The sequence below is a fragment of the Oncorhynchus nerka genome, linkage group LG7 (assembly GCF_034236695.1).
Source record: "Oncorhynchus nerka isolate Pitt River linkage group LG7, Oner_Uvic_2.0, whole genome shotgun sequence".
Taxonomy (NCBI): domain Eukaryota; kingdom Metazoa; phylum Chordata; class Actinopteri; order Salmoniformes; family Salmonidae; genus Oncorhynchus; species Oncorhynchus nerka.
Genome location: NC_088402.1, coordinates 83,726,038 through 83,746,198, shown reverse-complemented (window position 1 = coordinate 83,746,198; position 20,161 = coordinate 83,726,038). Strand labels below are relative to the sequence as shown.

The window sequence follows — 20,161 nt, the reverse complement described above, 5'->3', positions numbered from 1 at the left end:
AATATCTATTTCACAGTTGACTATCATTTGCTGTCATTACCTTGTGTGGTTCTGTGATGTCTACATTCACAAGTATTTGTTTGGTCGTCTACTAAGTTAGTAAAGATATCAAATCTTATTTCTCACATGCGTCAAATACGACAGGTGTAGCAGACCTTACAGTGAAAAGTGTTAAAGTATTTACTAGAAATAAACTGAAGAAAAAAAGCTGTCAATAAAAGCGTGTATCTGTAGTGTTTTAATGTGAGCTGGTGAATGTCCTTCTATGCATCTCCAAGCCTATAGATTTCATCACCAAGATTATGTTTGGCTGGGGGGAAATCTCATCTTTACATGGGAATTTAGGTCATTAGGTTCTGATTTAAGATCAATTCTGCCCGAACAGGCAGCCACAAAGCACATTCCATCAAATATGTGATTTCTGGTTAAAGATTGAGCTTGGATGTTCGTTTGAATAACTCATGCCCATCCCTAATTGTGTTAGTAGTTTAATTCCTAAACGCGATGTAAAATTTTATACGTTATATACTTTTCTGTATTGGATTTATACTTGAATATTGATCCATGAAATTGTGAAGGGGAATAAGAGACAACAGTACATGACAGGTGGGTTTCATGCTCTAGAGTTTGTACACGGCTTTTAATGCTTTGTTTCACCATTGTTTTCAATTGCTCCATTTGGATTCCACACTACGATTGAATGTTCTTTAAATCCAGTCTACTCTATACCAGATACAGGGTATTAAATCAACCTTAAAGTTCATAGGCCACATGTAGCCTACCAGTTGTTCATAACACTGATATCAAATGTCTCGGTTATTGGCCTAGTATGTATTGTTTAAACGTTGTAGTTATAGCATCAAAACAACTTGGGCCAGCCAACACATTGCCATCCTTGTAAAAGCCGATGATCCATCTTATAAATAGACATCAAGTGTTTCCAATTTAATTGCAGAAAAACAGCACTGGGTCCCTGTATTGTCTATCTGCTCTGCCATGGATTTAGCTTAAAGACCTGGGCAGTTATGCGGACGCGCATATAGGGTTTCATTTGATCCATTTTCCATTGACCAATACTCAGTTTCACTTGGGTTACAGACATGCATATTGGCAAGTCATTGAAGCTTGTAAGTTTACCCCTCACAGGGTTGCACCTCAGGCAGCACCTCTCCTGTCCTGTGAGCTAAAGATGGCCTGAAGATGGCGCTGTAGTGGATAGCTGCCTGACCAATTCTGCTATTTTGTTTTTTTATGTTGATCTTGACGGGGGTGTTTTTTACATAATGTTTCCGCCATAATTTCCTATGACCGGAAACCGCTTCTGGACGTCAGAACAGAGATCACTAACCTTGATTTGGATGAAGATTTCTACTTCATACTACTAAGTCTGTGAGCATCTAGACCGCCTTTGCCCTCTGTTTTGTTGGCGAACGTACAATCCGTAGAGAACAAACTGGTGATTTTAATGCAGGAAAACTGAAATCTGTTTTAACTCATTTTTACGAGCATGTCACCTGTGAAACTAGAGGCAACACAACTCTATATCACCTTTAGGCCTACTCCACACACAGAAACGCATACAAGGCTCTCCCTCGCCCTCCCTTTGGCAAATCTGACCATAACTCTATCCTCCTGATTCCTGCTTACAAGCAAAAACTCAAACAGGATGTACCCTTGATGCATTCAATACAGAAGTGGTCAGATGAAGCGGATGCTAATTTACAGGATTGCTTCGCTAGCACAGACTGGAAATGTTCCGGGAATCATCCGATAGGAGTTAATCACATCAGTCACCGGCTTCATTGATAAGTGCATTGACGACACCGTCCATACAGTGACCGTACATACATATCCCAACCAAAAATCATGGATTACTGGAAACATCCACACTGAATTAAAGGCTTCCTCTTTCAAGGAGCAGGACACTAATGCAGACGTTTATAAGAAATCATTTTACGACCCCCCCCGACGAGCCATCAAACAGGCATAGTGTCAATACAGGACTAAGATCGAATCCCTCTACGCCGGCTCTGACTCTGGTCGGATCTGGCAAGGCTTGCAAACTATCACAGATTACAAAGAAAAACTCAGCCGCGAGTTGTCCAGTGATGCAAGCCTTCAAGACGAGCTAAATGCTTTCTTTTCTCGCATCGAGGCAAGCAACACTGAACCATGCATTAGAGCGTCAGCAGTTCTGCACGACTGTGTGATCTCGCTCTCCGTAGCCGATGTGAGTAGGACCTTTAAAGGTTAATATTCACAATCCCACGGGGCCAGATGGATTACCTGGAGGTGTACTCAGCGCATGCGTTGACCAGCTGGCGGGTGTCTTCACTTACATTTTAAACCTCTCCCTGACCCAGTCTGTAATGCACTATATGACCAGAAGGATGTGGACACATACTTGTCGAACATCTCATTCCAAAAACATGTGCTTTAATATTAATTTGGTCCCCACTTTGCTGCTATAACAGTCTCCACTCTTCTGGGAAGGCTTTCCACTAGATAGTGGAACATTGCTGAGGGGGACTTGCTTCCATTCAGTCACAAGAGCATTAGTGAGGTCTGGCACTGATGTTGGGCGATTAGGCCTGGCTCGCAGTCAGCATTCCAATTCATCCCAAAGGTGTTCGATGGGGTTGAGGTCCGGGCTCTGTGAAGGCCAGTCAAGTTCTTCCACACCGATCTCGGAAAACCATTTCTGTATGGACCTCGCTTTGTGCAGGAGGGCATTGCCATGCTGAAACAGGAAAGGGCCTTCCCCAAACTTGCCACAAAGTTGGAAGCACAGTTGGCACTATGCATTGGGGTAAGTAGCGTTCTCCTGGCATCCGCCAAACCCAGATTTATCTGTCGGAATGCCAGATGGTGAAGTGTGATTCATCACTTCAGAGCACGCGTTTCCACTGTTCCAGTCGAATGGCAGCGAGCTTTACACCACTCCAGCCAACGCTTGGCATTTGCATGGTGATTTTAGGCTTGTGTGCGTCTGCTCGGCCATGGAAATCCATTTCATGAAGCTCCCGACGAACAGTTCTTGTGCTGACGTAGCTTCCAGAGGCAGTTTGGAACTCGGTAGTTATAGAACAGATCTACCTCTTCTTAGTGTTGCTTTCAATGAGAATGATCTCTATGTGATCTATAAATCACATTTCCACGTGGATATGGTCAGGTTGCCCAAAAAGTTACATATTGCAGCTGTAACCGGTTCCCATGCTTTTAAAATAATGGCTGTGTTCCAGAACAATATACATATTTTTCGTTCCCAGTTCTGATTATGTTCCTCTAAAGATTTTGTTATTTTCCCATTTTTTTTCGTTTTTGTTCCCTGAACCGGTTCCAACCCCTGGTGCTTAGTCTCCTCCTGTGCTCCCTATTCACCAACGACTGCATGGATGCGCACAACTCCAAAACCATTACGTTTGCTGACAAAAACATACAAATAATGATACGTTTGCAGATGACACGACAGGGGTAGGCCTGATCCCCGAAGACGAAGGGACCACCTATAAAGAAGAGGCCAGTGATCTGGCGGTGTGGTCCCAGGACAACAACCTCTCCCTCAACGTCAGCTAGAAAGGAGCTGATCGTGCACTACAGGAAACGGAGGGCCAGGCACGCCACTATCCCATCGACAGGGCTGTAGTGGAGTGGGTCGAGAGCTTCAAGTTCCTCGGTGTCCACATCATTAAGGAATTAACATGGTCCACACACACACCAACACGGCTACGCCTCTTCCACCTCAGGAGGCTGAAAAGATTTGGCATGGGCCTTCAGATCCTCAAAGTTCTACAACTGCACCATTGAAAGCATCTTGACTGGCTGCATCACCACTTGGTCGGGCAACTGATTGGCATCCGACCTCAAGGCACTTCACAGGGTAGTGGGTACAGCCCAGTACATCACTTGGGCCGAGCTCCCTGCCATCCTCTGACACCACCTGGTATAGAGGCCTTGGAAGGCCTTCAAAATTGTCAGGCTCGAGCCACCAAAGTCAGAGTTCTCTCTGCTTCCACACGGCAAGTGGTACCGATGCACCAAGTGAGGTACCAACAATACCCTGAACAGCTTCTACCCCCAAGCTATAAGACTACTAAAATAGATCACTAAATAGCTACCCGGACTATCTGCATTGACCCTTTTTGCAATAACTCTTTTGACTCTTCACATGAAATACAGAAATATCACACCCTTGAGTCAGTACTTTGTAGTATCACCTTTGTCGGCGATTAGAACTTTGAGTCGTCTTTGGTAGAGGTCGACCGATTTTAATCGGCATGGCTGATTTAATTAGCGCCGATTTCAAGTTTTCTTAACAATCGGTCATTTGCCTTTTTGGATGCCGATTATGGCCGATTTACATTGCAATCCACGAGGAGACTGCGTGGCAGGCTGACCACCTGTTATGCAAGTGCAGCATCAAAAGGACCTTGTGGCTACAATGAGCCAAGGTAAGTTGCTGGCTACCATTTAAATTGATCTTATAAAAAACAATCCGCCTTCACATAATCACTAGTTAACTACTAGGTTAACTAGCCTGTCCTGTGTTGCACATAATCACTATTTAACTACTAGGTTAACTAGCCTGTCCTGCGTTGCATATAATCACTAGTTAACTACTAGGTTAACTAGCCTGTCCTGCGTTGCATATAATCACTAGTTAACTACACATGGTTGATGATATTACTGGGTTAACTAGCCTGTCCTGCGTTGCACATAATCACTAGTTAACTACACATGGTTGATGATATTACTGGGTTAACTAGCCTGTCCTGCGTTGCACATAATCACTATTTAACTACACATGGTTGATGATATTACTAGGTTAACTAGCCTGTCCTGCGTTGCACATAATCACTAGTTAACTACACATGGTTGATGATATTACTGGGTTAACTAGCCTGTCCTGCGTTGCACATAATCACTATTTAACTACACATGGTTGATGATATTACTAGGTTAACTAGCGTGTCCTGCGTTGCATATAATCACTAGTTAACTACACATGGTTGATGATATTACCAGGTTAACTAGCCTGTCCTGCGTTGCATATAATCACTATTTAACTACACATGGTTGATGATATTACTAGGTTAACTAGCCTGTCCTGCGTTGCATATAATCACTAGTTAACTACACATGGTTGATGATATTACTAGGTTAACTAGCTTGTCCTGCGTTGCATATAATCAATGTGGTGCCTGTTAATTTCTCATCGAATCACAGCCTACTTCAACTTCGCCAAACTGGTGATGATTTAACAAAAGCGCATTCGCGAAACAAGCACAATTGTTGCACAAATGTACCTAACCATAAACATCAATGCCTTTCTTAAAATCAATACACAAGTATATATTTTTTTTAAACCTGCATATGTAGTTAAAAGAAATTCAGGCAATATTAACTAGGGGAATTGTGTCACTTTTCTTGCTGAACGCAAGAGTGCAAGCAGAGTTAGGGTATATGCAGCAGTTTGGGCCGCCTGGCTCGTTGTGAACTGTGTGAAGACCATTTAGTCCTAACAAAGACCGTAATTAATTTGCCAGAATTTTACATAATTATGACATAACATTGAAGGTTGTGCAATGTAACAGCAATATTTAGACATAGGGTTGCCACCCATTTGATAAAATACAGAACGGTTCCGTATTTCACTGAAAGAATAACGTTTTTTCAAAATGATAGTTTCTGGATTTGACCACATTATTGTATTATAATTAAGTATATGATTTGATAGAGCGGTCTGACTGAGCGGTGGTAGGCAGCAGCAGGCTCGTAAGCATTCATTCAAACAGCACTTTACTGTGTTTGCCAGCAGCTCTTATCAATGCTTGATGCACAGCTCTGTTTATAACTTCAAGCTTATCAACTCCCGAGATTAGGCTGGCAATACTGAAGTGCCTATAAGAACATCCAATAGTCAAAGGTATATGAAATACAAATGTTATAGAGAGAAATAGTCGACATGTCATAATAACTACAACCCAAAACTTCTTAACTGGGAATATTGAACCACAAGCTTTCATATGTTCTCATGTTCTGAGCAAGGAACTTAAACGTTAGCTTTTTTACATGGCACATATTGCACGTTTACTTTTTTCTCCAACACTGTGTTTTTGCATTATTTAAACCAAATTGAACATGTTTCATTATTTATTTATTATAGTTGATCATCTATTTATTTGAGACTAAATTGATTTTATTTATGTATTATATTAAGTTAAAAATAAGTGTTCATTGTTCATTCAGTATTGTCATTATTACAAATATATATATATATATATATATATATATAAAAAAAAATTGGCCCAATTTTTAATCGGTATCTGCTTTTTTTGGGTCCTCCAATAATCGGTATCGGCGTTGAAAAATCATAATCGGTCGACCTCTAGTCTTGGGTATGTCAGTATCAGCTTTGCACATCTGGATTTTGGTGATTTTCTCTCATTCTTCCTAACAGATTTTCTTAATCTCTGTTAAATTGGATCGGGAAAGAAGGTGAACAACATTCTTAAACCCTGTCCACAGATTGTCAATGGGATTCAAGTCGGCTTTGGCAGGGCCATTCAAGGACTTTCACATTCTTGTCCCAGCGTTGATTTGGCTGTATGCTTGCGGTCATTGTCCTTTTGGAATGTAAATCTTCGCCCTAGTCAAAGGTCGTTTGCACTCTGAAGCAGGTTTTCATCAAGGATTTGCCTGTATTTGGTTGCATTCATTGTTCCCTCTATCCTTACCAGTCTCCCAGTCCCTGCTGCTGAAAAGCATCCCCATAGCACGTTTCTGCCACCACCATGCTTCACGGTAGGGATGGTGTTAGATGGGTGACGAGCTGTGCCTGGTTTTCTCCAGACATAGCACGTTGCTGCCACCACCATGCTTCACGGTAGGGATGGTGTTAGATGGGTGACGAGCTGTGCCTGGTTTTCTCCAGACATAGCGCTTTGCATTCAGGCCAAAGAGTCTCTGATATCTACAGGCAGTTCCTTGTATTTCATGGTACTGTTTCTGCTCTGACATGCACTGTTAACTGTGGGACCTAATATAGACCGGTATGTTTTGTTCTTAATCATGTCCAAACAGTTGAATTGACCTCAGGTGGACTACAATCAATGTAGTGACATCTCAAGGATGATCAAAGGAAATTGGATGCACCTGAGCTCAATTTGGAGTGTCATAGCAAAGAGGAGTGAATACTTATGTACATGTAATTATTTCTGTATTTCATGTTCAATAAATTTGCCACAATTTCTAAAAACATATTTTCACTTTATCATTATGGGGTATTGTGTGTAGATGGGTGAGAAAAACATATATTTAATCCAATTTAAATTCAGGCTATGACGCAGCAATGTGGAATAAGTCAACTGGTTTGAATACTTTCTGAAGGTGCTGTTTTCTTACTCATTGTGTATTTATCCCTTAACATTGTTTCTATATTTTTCTCACTGCATTGTTTTTGAAAGGCCTGTATGTCAGCATTTCACTGTTAGTCTAGACATGTTGTCGACGAAGCATGTGACATACATTTTGATTTGAGCTACCAAATACACTTGATCTCACAGTAGGTCAGTGAGTCAACATGACCACCACACACACAACACCACCCCCAATCTATCTCCATCTGACTCCCCTCTGCCGCTGTCAACTCCTAGCCCAGTAGATTCCTGAGTCCTCTGGCTCCCTGGCTGCAGGCATAGAGAGGCTATTAATACAGTTTGTTTAGCTAGTTTCCTAGCAGGCCGCATCAAACACCGTGGCCCTTGGGCTGATTATAGCCCTCGACCTGCTCGATCCCCTAGCTACACCTGCTGAGTCAGAGAAACCTAAGGTTCCGTCCCAAATGGCACCCTCTTCCCTTATGTAGTACACTACTTCTGACCAGAAACCCGATGGGTTCCCTACTGGCCATGGTCAAAAGCAGTGCACTACCTGGGGAATAGGGTGCCATTTGGGACGCAATCCAAGTTAACAGCAACGGGGACATTGCTGGCAGGCTCAGAGAGAGTGACTAGAAAAGGGCCCACTGGCCTGGCAGGCTCAGAGAGAGTGACTAGAATGGGGCCCACTGGCCTGGCAGGCTCAGAGAGAGTGACTAGAACAGGGCCCACAGGCCCGGCAGGCTCAGAGAGAGTGACTAGAATAAGGCCTACTGGCCCGGCAGGCTCAGAGAGAGTGACTAGAATAAGGCCTACTGGCCCGGCAGGCTTAGAGAGAGTGACTAGAATAAGGCCCACTGGCCCGGCAGGCTCAGAGAGAGTGACTAGAATAGGGCCCACTGGCCTGGCAGGCTCAGAGAGAGTGACTAGAATGGGGCCCACTGGCCTGGCAGGCTCAGAGAGAGTGACTAGAACAGGGTCCACAGGCCCGGCAGGCTCAGAGAGAGTGACTAGAATAAGGCCTACTGGCCCGGCAGGCTCAGAGAGAGTGACTAGAATAAGGCCTACTGGCCCGGCAGGCTCAGAGAGAGTGACTAGAATAAGGCCCACTGGCCCGGCAGGCTCAGAGAGAGTGACTAGAATAAGGCCCACTGGCCCGGCAGGCTCAGAGAGAGTGACTAGAATAGGGCCCACTGGCCCGGCAGGCTCAGAGAGCGTGACTAGAATAAGGCCTACTGGCCCGGCAGGCTCAGAGTGAGTGACTAGAATAAGGCCTACTGGCCCGGCAGGCTCAGAGAGAGTGACTAGAATAAGGCCTACTGGCCCGGCAGGCTCAGAGAGAGTGACTAGAATAAGGCCTACTGGCCCGGCAGGCTCAGAGAGAGTGACTAGAATAAGGCCTACTGGCCCGGCAGGCTCAGAGAGAGTGACTAGAATAAGGCCTACTGGCCCGGCAGGCTCAGAGAGAGTGACTAGAATAAGGCCTACTGGCCCGGCAGATATTTCCATGTCACCTTGGATGAATGGAGGTATAAAAAAAAAATGGGTGGACTGACTGAGGTTCTCACATGGGTGGATCACATGTCTGAAACAGATAGAATGAAATTGATCGATGTCTGTGTTAGGTTTTTGAAACCGACCATAATGTCAAATACATAGGCAAATGTGTCAAATACTTTTTCAAGTATTTGGGGTGTGCTTGATTTAACTTGGGAGTTTGTGTCACTATAACTGTTCCATTTGCTTCCATTGTACCAGGGTAAACTTGGCCTAAATCAAGTTAACCAGCTTCTTTTCTCTTGCTCCTTCGATGTTGCCTCCCTGCAGAGGATACAGACACACACAGACACACACAGCCAGTTAGTCTGCACCCTGACTATAACGAGTTGCTGGTGTATGTTGTTTGTCGATGGACTGAACTCGCACATCTCTGCCCAAATAGACCCAGAGGATTGTGTTTTAGTGTGAGCGGTGAGAGAGGCCTGACACCAGCCTGTTGTATTGGCTCGCTGCTCTCTGCTCCACAGACAGTCTGTTGCAACACAAATGGCACCCTGTTCCCTACATAGTGTGCTACTTTTGATCAGAACTGACTGTGCAAAAGTAGTGCATTATATAGAGAATAGGGTGCTGAGCCATGGTCTAAAGTAGGGCACTATATAGGGAATAGGGTGCTGAGCCCTGGTCTAAAGTAGTGCACTATATAGTGAATAGGGTGCCATTTGGGACACATTACAGCCTGTGGGGTCTGTTCGGAATGATTTTTGTATGTGTTCTGTTTCCTCCTTTGATCTCACTGAGAAGGGATGTGCCAGCATGCCTTTTTACAGGCAGTCAACATGAAGCCATTCCTTTTTTTCCATTAGTAAATTAAGCAGAGAGCGTGAGAGGGAGACAAAGGAAGAGAGACACATAATGGTTAATATTACAACCCAGCCCTGACCTCATGATCGTCTGAGTCTGCCTAGAGCGTCTCTTGCGAGTGGAAGGCAGGGCAGGCTGCTGAAATCATGTTGGCTGCTTGGCTCAGGGCGAGTAACTGGTGTCAGAGTTGGGAGAGAACATCGGACTAGGGGGAGAGGGAGAGAAGAAACATGGACTGACTTCAATACTGGAAAGTGGCCCACACGTAGGTTATTATCTGTCTCACTTGATCATAAGTGCTAATAAAACTAGTGGTCTATAAAATGTTTTAAGACTGGTACTAGGCTATGTTGGCTACACCGCAGTTACACACTGCACTGTGGCATATACTGGCATATATATAATATATATAATATATAATTATATATATAATATATATACATACATACACACATATATGTATGTTAGCGGTCGACCGATTAATCGGAATGTATATATAGCATATACTGGCATATATATAAATAGAACGCTAGCATATACTGGTATATGTATAGATATAAATAGAACGCTAGCATATACTGGTATATGTATGTGTATATATAATTAATCGGCCATTCCGATTAATCGGTCGACCCCTATACACACACACACACACACACACACACACACTAGAGGTTGACCGGTTAATCAAATGGCCAATTAATTAGGGTCGATTTCAAGTTTTCATAACAATCGGTAATTTTGGATGCCGATTTTGCCCCCAATTTTTTTTTTACACCTTTATTTAATCTTTATTTAACTAGGCAAGTCAGTTAAGAACACATTCTTATTTTCAATGACGGCCTAGGAACGGTGGGTAAACTGCCTTGTTCAGGGGCAGAACGACAGATTTTTACCTTGTCAGCTCAGAGATTCAATCTTGCTACCTTACGATAAACTAGTCCAACGCTCTAACCACCTGCCTCACGAGGAGCCTGCCTGTTACGCGAATGCAGTAAGAAGCCAAGATAAGTTGCTAGCTAGCATTAAACTTATCTTATAAAAAAACAATCAATCAATCATAATCATTAGTTATAACTACACATGGTTGATGATATTACTAGTTTATCTAGCGTGTCCTGCGTTGCATATAATCGATGCGGTGCGCATTCGCGAAGGAGCCTGCCTGTTACACAAATGCAGTAGAAACCATACCTAACCATAACCTAACCATAAACACCAACGCCTTTCATTAAAATCAATACACAGAAGTATATATTTTTAAACCTGCATATTTAGCTAAAAGAAATCCAGGTCAGCAGGCAATATTAACCAGGTGAAATTGTGTCACTTCTCTTGCGTTCATTGCACGCAGAGTCAGGGTATATGCAACAGTTTGGGCCGCCTGGCTCATTGTGAACTAATTTGTCAGATTTTTACGTAATTATGACATAACATTGAAGGTTGTGCAATGTAACAGCAATATTTAGACTTAGGGATGCCATCCGTTAGATAAAATACAGAACGGTTCCGTATTTCACCGAAAGAATAAATGTTTTGTTTTCGAAATGATAGTTTCCGGATTTGACCATATTAATGACCTAAGGCTAGTATTTCTGTGTGTTATTATGTTATAATTAAGTCTATGATTTGATAGAGCAGTCTGACTTGAGCGATGGTAGGCAACAGCAGGCTCGTAAGCATTCATTCAAACAGCACTTTTGTGCGTTTTGCCAGCAGCTGTTTATGACTTCAAGCCTATCAACTCCCGAGATTAGGCTGGTGTAACGATGTGATGTGAAATGGCTAGCTAGTTAGCGGGGTGCGCGCTAATAGCGTTTCAAATGTCACTCGCACTAAAACTTGGAGTAGTTGTTCCCCTTGCTCTTTATGGGTAATGCTGCTTCGAGGGTGGCTGTTGTCGATGTGTTCCTGGTTCGAGCCCAGGTAGCGGCGAGGAGAGGGATGGAAGCTATACTGTTACACTGGCAATACTAAAGTGCCTATAAGAACATCCAATAGTCAGGTATATGAAATACAAATGGTATAGAGAGAAATAGTCCTATAATTCCTATAATAACTACAACCTAAAACTTCTTACCTGGGAATATTGAAGACTCCTGTTAAAAGGAACCACCAGCTATCATATGTTCTCATGTTCTGAGCAAGGAACTGAAACGTTAGCTTTCTTACATGGCACATATTGCACTTTTACTTTCTTCTCCAACACTTTGTTTTTGCATTATTTAAACCAAATTGAACATGTTTCATGATTTATTTGAGGATGAATTGATTTTTATTGATGTATTATATTAAGTTAAAATAAGTGTTCATTCAGTATTGTTGTAATTGTCATTATTACAAAAAAAAAATCGGTATCGGTCGACCTCTAGTGTATGTGTATGTGTAGCTAGATAGCTGGGTGTGCTTTGCTGCAGGAGGGACTGGTACACTTCACAAAATAGATGGCATCATGGGGGGGAAATTTATGTGGACATATTGAAGTAACATCTCAACACATCAGTCAGGAAGTTTAAGGCCTACAAACCTGACTCGGTTACACCAGCTCTATCAGGAGGAATGGGCCAAAATTCACCCAACTTATTGTGGGAAGCTTGTGGAAGGCTACCCTAAATGTTTGACCCAAGTTAAACAATTTAAAGGCAATGCTACCAAATACTAATTGTGTATGTAAACTTCTGACCCACTGGGAATGGGATGAAAAAAAAGTAATTCTCTCTACTATTATTCTGACATTTCACAGTCTTAAAACAATGTGGTGATCCTAACTGACCTAAGACAGGGAATTTTTAATAGGATTAAATGTCAGGAATTGTGAAAAACTGAATTTAAATGTATTTGGCAAAGGTGTATGTGATCTTCCGACTTCAACTGTATATAATACAGTTAGCCTACCAGCAGAACATCCTAGCTGCCCTGACTACAGCTAGCCTACCAGCAGAACATCCTAGCTGTCCTGACTACAGTTAGCCTACCAACTGAACATCCTAGCTGCCCTGACTACAGTTAGCCTACCAGCAGAACATCCTAGCTGCCCTGACTACAGCTAGCCTACCAGCAGAACATCCTAGCTGTCCTGACTACAGTTAGCCTACCAACTGAACATCCTAGCTGCCCTGACTACAGTTAGCCTACCAGCAGAACATCCTAGCTGCCCTGACTACAGCTAGCCTACCAGCAGAACATCCTAGCTGCCTGACCAGCAGAACATCTTAGCTGCCCTGACTACAGCTAGCCTACCAGCAGAACATCCTAGCTGCCCTGACTACAGCTAGCCTACCAGCAGAACATCCTAGCTGCCCTGACTACAGCTAGCCTACCAGCAGAACATCCTAGCTGCCCTGACTACAGCTAGCCTACCAGCAGAACATCCTAGCTGCCCTGACTACAGCTAGCCTACCAGCAGAACATCCTAGCTGCCCTGACTACAGCTAGCCTACCAGCAGAACATCCTAGCTGTCCTGACTACAGTTAGCCTACCAGCAGAACATCCTAGCTGCCCTGACTACAGTTAGCCTACCAGCAGAACATCCTAGCTGTCCTGACTACAGTTAGCCTACCAGCAGAACATCCTAGCTGCCCTGACTACAGTTAGCCTACCAGCAGAACATCCTAGCTGCCCTGACTACAGTTAGCCTACCAGCAGAACAGCAGTATCTCTGCTTTGTTGTTTTCTGGACTAGCCTACTGGAGGACCAACAGATTGAGGAAATAAAATAAGCGACAACAATGTTCTCTTCTTCTCCTCTCCCACAGTTACATTGCAAGCTCTTTGCAAAGATGGGCGACGACCGGCCTTTTGTGTGCAACGCTCCCGGCTGTGGACAGGTAAGCCATCTACCTTGTCTTTGGTTTCAGGTGTGTTCAGTGTCTGTTTCTGAGTTTTGTTTTACCTGTGCTAGTGTTTGTGTATGTTTTACTGTTTTGTTGCAGTTGATCAGTGGAATTTCTAGTCTAGTGAATATCCTAATTTAGTTTGGATTTCAGTCTGTGTATTTTGCGGTTGTACTGTACTTGTTTGTGTATTTTGCTGTCTGGCAGTTGACTGGAATAGCTCTTTATTTTGAGTCCGAGTCCTCCGTTGACTAGAATAGCTCTTTATTTTGAGTCCGAGTCCTCCGTTGACTAGAATAGCTCTTTATTTTGAGTCTGAGTCCTCCGTTGACTAGAATAGCTCTTTATTTTGAGTCTGAGTCCTCCGTTGACTAGAATAGCTCTTTATTTTGAGTCCGAGTCCTCCGTTGACTAGAATAGCTCTTTATTTTGAGTCCGAGTCCTCCGTTGACTAGAATAGCTCTTTATTTTGAGTCCGAGTCCTCCGTTGACTAGAATAGCTCTTTATTTTGAGTCCGAGTCCTCCGTTGACTGGAATAGCTCTTTATTTTGAGTCCGAGTCCTCCGTTGACTGGAATAACTCTTTATTTTGAGTCCTGAACTCCAGTGTTTCCCCTATATTCATGAATAATAATTTGGGATGGTAAAACATTTTCAGTGTTAAGTTAAACGACTAAAACCAGATATAAAGTATGTAGAAAAGATTATGGATTTGTATATATTTTTTGACAACTAAACAACCACCAGGAAAAAAAAGACAGGCAGGGAGAATCTAAAATTCCCAAAATGTCATTGCATGGGTCCCCCATTTGATTTTGTTATGATGTTTGAGTCACTCAGATAGCATAAGAACACGGCATAAGCCATGTCAAAATGTGTAGAATTGCAGGAAATTAGCTTTAAAGTAAGTGTTTCCAGATTCCTATGAAATATGACCTCTAATTACTTAGAATATGAGTGAAATAGTTTTCCTTTCAAAAAATGATTAAGAAGCTTAATTCAGCTTGTCTGGTGTCTGCATAACCCAACAGTAGAATGTGTGGGCGTATACCGGTAATTTAAAATATTAATACAAGTAGACCGTTGATTGGCCGGATCATCCTCAGGAGTATGACATCATACTTAATGAGGAAATAGCAAGCATTTTTGAAGATACAAGTTTGAGTCCCCCCTCCAATTTATGCTTTGGCCACAAATAAGAGCATAGGACGAGTCGTCAACATTATATAGGAATGAGTTAACGGAATATCAACTTTTAAAAGTCAGATTTTCACTGGACAGTTCATTTAAAACTGCATATTTTCTCTCAGCCCCATGGCAAAATTGATAGAATTGCATGAAATTAGCTTAAAAACAGCAAAATTGTCTCTGCAGCTGAGAGGAGGGCCCCCCCTCCCCTGCGCTAGTTTTGCCACCGCTGCTGATGGAAATCCTAAGAGAAACACTGTACTCATACTGAAATGAAGGACATTTCCCATTGCAGTAGAGGGTAACATCGGTAGAGAGTAGACATTGATTTAGTTCTGGTGCCACTGAGCGTGTCCACATGGACAACATGTTTCTCTTGTCAGTCTGTTTCTGTTCTCTTGCCAACTCCTTGTTGAAACTATCATGTTTGCTGTTACACTGAGTTGGCAAGAGAGTACAAACACATCTGTGCTCACACTAGGTCTGTTCCACTTCTGTTATTGAGCGCACACATGGACAATAACACTACACACACTGCCGTTCAACCAGGCAGCAAACACTGGTCACACTGTCTGATCGTGCCAGCTAGCGCTGTTGTGAAACAATGCGGATGTGTCTAATGTAATTCCTTTTCTTTGTAAGAGCCCACATGGGCAACACACCACACTGCCATTCAGGCCACACACACACACACACACACACACACACACACACACTGATACAGTGGGGCAAAAAAGTATTTAGTCAGCCACCAATTGTGCATGTTTTCCCACTTAAAAAGATGAGGCCTGTAATTTTCATCATAGGTACACTTCAACTATGACAGACAAAATGAGAAAAAAAAATCCAGAAAATCACATTATAGGATTTTTAATGTATTTATTTGCAAATTATGGTGGAAAATAAGTATTTGGTCAATAACAAAAGTTTATCTCAATACTTTGTTATATACCCTTTGTTAGCAATGACAGAAGTCAAACGTTTTCTGTAAGTCTTCACAAGGTTTTCACACACTGTTGCTGGTATTTTGGCCCATTCCTCCATGCAGATCTCCACTAGAGCAGTGACGTTTTGGGGCTGTTGCTGGGCAACACGGACTTACAACTCCCTCCAAAGATTTTCTATGGGGTTGAGATTTGGAGACTGGCTAGGCCACTCCAGGACCTTGAAATGCTTCTTACGAAGCCACTCCTTCGTTTCCCGGGTGGTGTGTTTGGGATCATTGTCATGCTGAAAGACCCAGCCACGTTTCATCTTCAATGCCCTTGCTGATGGAAGGAGGTTTTCACTCAAGATCTCACGATACATGGCCCCATTCATTCTTTCCTTTACACGGATCGATCGTCCTGGTCCCTTTGAAGAAAAACAGCCCCAAAGCATGATGTTTCCACCCCCATGCTTCACATTAGGTATGGTGTTCTTTGGATGCAACTCGGCATTCTTTGTCTTCCAAACACGACGAGTTGAGTTTTTACCAAAAAGTTATATGTTGGTTTCATCTGACCATATGACATTCTCCCAATCTTCTTCTGGATCATCCAAATGCTCTCTAGCAAACTTCAGATGGGCCTGGACATGTAATGGCTTAAGCAGGGGGACACGTCTGGCACTGCAGGATTTGAGTCCCTGGCGGCGTAGTGCGTTACTGATGGTAGGCTTTGTTACTTTGGTCCCAGCTCTCTGCAGATCATTCACTAGGTCCCCCCGTGTGGTTCTGGGATTTTTGCTCACTGTTCTTGTGATAATTTTGACCCCACGGGGTGAGATCTTGCGTGGAGCCCCAGATCGAAGGAGATTATCAGTGGTCTTGTATGTCTTCCATTTCCTAATAATTGCTCCCACAGTTGATTTCTTCAAACCAAGCTGCTTACCTATTGCAGATTCAGTCTTCCCAGCCTGGTGCAGGTCTACAATTTTGTTTCTGGTGTCCTTTGACAGCTCTTTGGTCTTGGCCATAGTGGAGTTTGGAGTGTGACTGTTTGAGGTTGTGGACAGGTGTCTTTTATACTGATAACAAGTTCAAACAGGTGCCATTAATACAGGTAACGAGTGGAGGACAGAGGAGCCTCTTAAAGAAGAAGTTACAGGTCTGTGAGAGCCAGAAATCTTGCTTGTTTGTAGGTGACGAAATACTTATTTTTCACCATAATTTGCAAATAAATTCATTAACAATCCTACAATGTGATTTTCTGGATTTTTTTCTCTCATTTTGTCTGTCATAGTTGAAGTGTACCTATGATGAAAATTACAGGCCTCTCTCATATTTTTGTAAGTCGCTCTGGATAAGAGCGTCTGCTAAATGACTTAAATGTAATGTAAGTGGGAGAACTTGCACAATTGGTGGCTGACTAAATACTTTTTTTGCCCCACTGTATATAGTGATGGCTAGCTAGTCAACATGGGTCTCTCTGAAGCTTCTGTTTCTCTATGAGAGCCCAGATGGACTGGGCTCTGATCACTGAGAAATACCTCTAGCCGAGCGGTGTTGTGGTACAATGCTGGCAAGGTGTTGTCTCCGCCAGCCAGTGAGTCACAGGCAGTACGCAGCACAGATGACACATTTTTCAACCTGTTTCTGTCTCACTTCTCGAGCCTGCAGACTGAAGAGGTTAAAGACCCATAGTGACTCAGCTTGGCACTGTCTATTGATGTACTCTGTCCAAGGTGTTAGGATGGATTAGATGTTTTAAAGCCTGGTACAATGTTACATTACAGTACATTTACATTACAGTACAATCCCAGTGAAGACAATGAGTTAACTGTCTTTTCAACGTCCTTTTCAATACCTTTTGCTCATAGGGATATCTCTGCTTCTTCCCTTTTTGACTACTGATAAACATGACTTATAAGCCTCATTAGGAAACATTAAAAAGGTTTTCACATGCTTACAACAGCATCATAATGCATTGTACCGGCAGGCTTTACCACGTGTTTTACTGCAGACAGCTTGAAGACCACAGATGAGTGTTGAGGAAATGGAATTCCAAGTCAGTAAGGTTATTACCTCGTACATTAGTAAATAAAAGATCATTGGTGTTGTCCTCAGGCATTTAGTGGTTAGACAATTCAAGCGTGTACCGCAGACAGCAACATGCATCTGAAATTAAACATTTATCTCGTGTTGTTTGCCCATTAATTCTCTTAGAACCCTTCAGGGACTCGACTGTCAGTCACCAGAACAGAGTTTAGATTAGACTGTCAGTGACCAGAACAGAGTTTAAATTAGACTGTCAGTTACCAGAACAGAGTTTAAATTAGACTGTCAGTCACCAGAACAGAGTTTAGATTAGACTGTCAGTTACCAGAACAGAGTTTAGATTAGACTGTCAGTTACCAGAACAGAGTTTAGATTAGACTGTCAGTCACCAGAACAGAGTTTAGATTAGACTGTCAGTCACCAGAACAGAGTTTAGATTAGACTGTCAGTCACCAGAACAGAGTTTAGATTAGACTTGACTTATGTAAGGACAATAATGATGTTACATATTTCATTTACTGACATTATTAATGTATTACTTAGAGGCAAGAAAGGAAAAAGGACAGTAAAATGGATGTTTAGATTAAAGTTACAGGATGTGTTTTGAGATTTGGTTGAATGAACACTATCTACTCTAGCCTCTCTAGCAGACTTGCCATTTTAAATTGTATTTTTTAATTGTGTATCATCAAAGCAACACAACATGGTAGAAGCATAAAACACAGTACAAACATTACTGGGCACAGACAACAGCACAAAGGGCAAGAAGGTATTGTTGTCTCTACATCACGCGAAGCAGCCACAACTACTGACAGTTGTGGCTGCTTCGTGTGATGTATTGTTGTCTCTACCTTCTTGCCCTTTGTGCTGTTGTCTGTGCCCAGTAATGTTTGTACTGTGTTTTGTGCTTCGACCACGTTGTGCTGCTGCCATGTTGTTGCTACCATGTTGTTGTTGTCATGTGGTGTTGCCATGCTATGCTGTTGTCTTTAGGTCTCTCTCTTTATGTAGTGTTGTGGTGTCTTTCTTGTTGTGATGTGTGTTTTGTCCTATGTTTTTAATCCCCCATCCATCAGGAGGCCTTTTGGTAGGACTTCATTGTAAATAATAATGTGTTCTTAACTGGCTTGCCTAGTTAAATAAAGGTTTAAAAAAATATATACAAATAAAATCGCAGTGTGTGTTGGTGTGTTGTGGTACCCTCAAACAGTTGTCCCTTTCTAATGTGTGTGTAGGCTATGTTGTTCAGAACAGAAGTGTGATTTTATTCAGGTCATGGCTCTCTGGTGTCCAGACCTGGTCTTGTTTAGGCCTGTCTGTCATGCTATGGCATGTAAGCTATGCAATTGTGGGAAACCTGATGTGAGTCTGTCCTTTTCCCTTCATGTTTACAGTTAGCTATTTATTGTTAGATATGATAATCCTTGCTTCCACTATCTCCTACATACGTATGTACTAGAGGTATTCACGGGTCCAAAAAGTTGGACCCATTCTGAAATGAACCTGGGTCTTTCCCACCCGGACTCGATATGCATAAATGATTTGATTTAATACAGAGTCCCATTCCGAACAGACCCAAGGACAACTAGACCCGTTCCTTAGAGAGAGCATTCAGAATATTAAGAAGCAGCCTACCTATTGGTTCTTGGTCGTTTTTATCTTTTTATTGAATATTTTAGCCCTTTTTCTCCCCAATTAGGTGGTATCCAATTGTTAGTAGTTACTGTCTTGTCTCATCGCTTCACCTCCCATACGGACTAGGGAGAGGCGAAGGTCGAGAGCCGTGCGTCCTCTGAAACACAACCCAAGCCGCACTGCTTCTTGACACAACGCACATCCAACCCGGAAGCCAGCCGCACCAATGTGTCGGAGGAAACACCGAGCGACCTGTTCAGTGTGCACTGCCCCCGGCCTGCCACAGGAGTCGCTAGTGCTCGATGAGACAAGGATATCCCTTCCCGGCCAAACCCTAACCCGGACGACGCTGGGCCAATTGTGCGCCACCTCCCGGTCAGGGCCGGCTGCGACAGAGCCTTCCTGACAGGTCCGTTAAAGTAACATATTCTCCAGACCCGTGATGTCATATCAGATCCGTGACAGTATTTCGAATTCTGGATCCGGAATTCCTCGGGTCCCGAATCGGGACTCTGTCTTCCTCCCTCTCTCCTCCCTCTCTTCCTCCCTCTGTTCCTCCCTCTCTCCTCCCTCTCTTCCTCCTCTTTCTCTCTCTTCCTCCCTCTCTTCCTCCCTCTCTTCCTCCCTCTCTTCCTCCCTCTCTTCCTCCCTCTTTCTCCCTCTCTTCCTCCCCCTCTTCCTCCCTCTCTTCCTCCCTCTCTTCCTCCTCTCTTCCTCTCTCTCACGACTGAACGTATAACTGTGACACTGACACAGCCAGAAATAGACTTCATGCAGAAGAAGA

The 20,161-nt window shown here is 43.0% G+C and overlaps 1 protein-coding gene across 2 annotated transcripts in view; it reads left to right on the top strand.

The window, feature by feature from the left end:
- LOC115132518 (cyclic AMP-dependent transcription factor ATF-7-like) overlaps positions 1–20,161 on the top strand; it is a 48,487-nt gene that overhangs the window by 1,265 nt on the left and 27,061 nt on the right. The window contains exon 2 of one of the 2 annotated variants that reach the window (XM_065020887.1): positions 13,500–13,571. In XM_065020887.1, the coding sequence (XP_064876959.1) occupies positions 13,524–13,571 (48 nt within the window). In that variant the 5' untranslated portion in view covers positions 13,500–13,523. Of the gene's footprint in view, positions 1–13,457; positions 13,572–20,161 lie in introns of those variants that run through there. The other variant, XM_029665252.2, reaches the window with a different exon arrangement.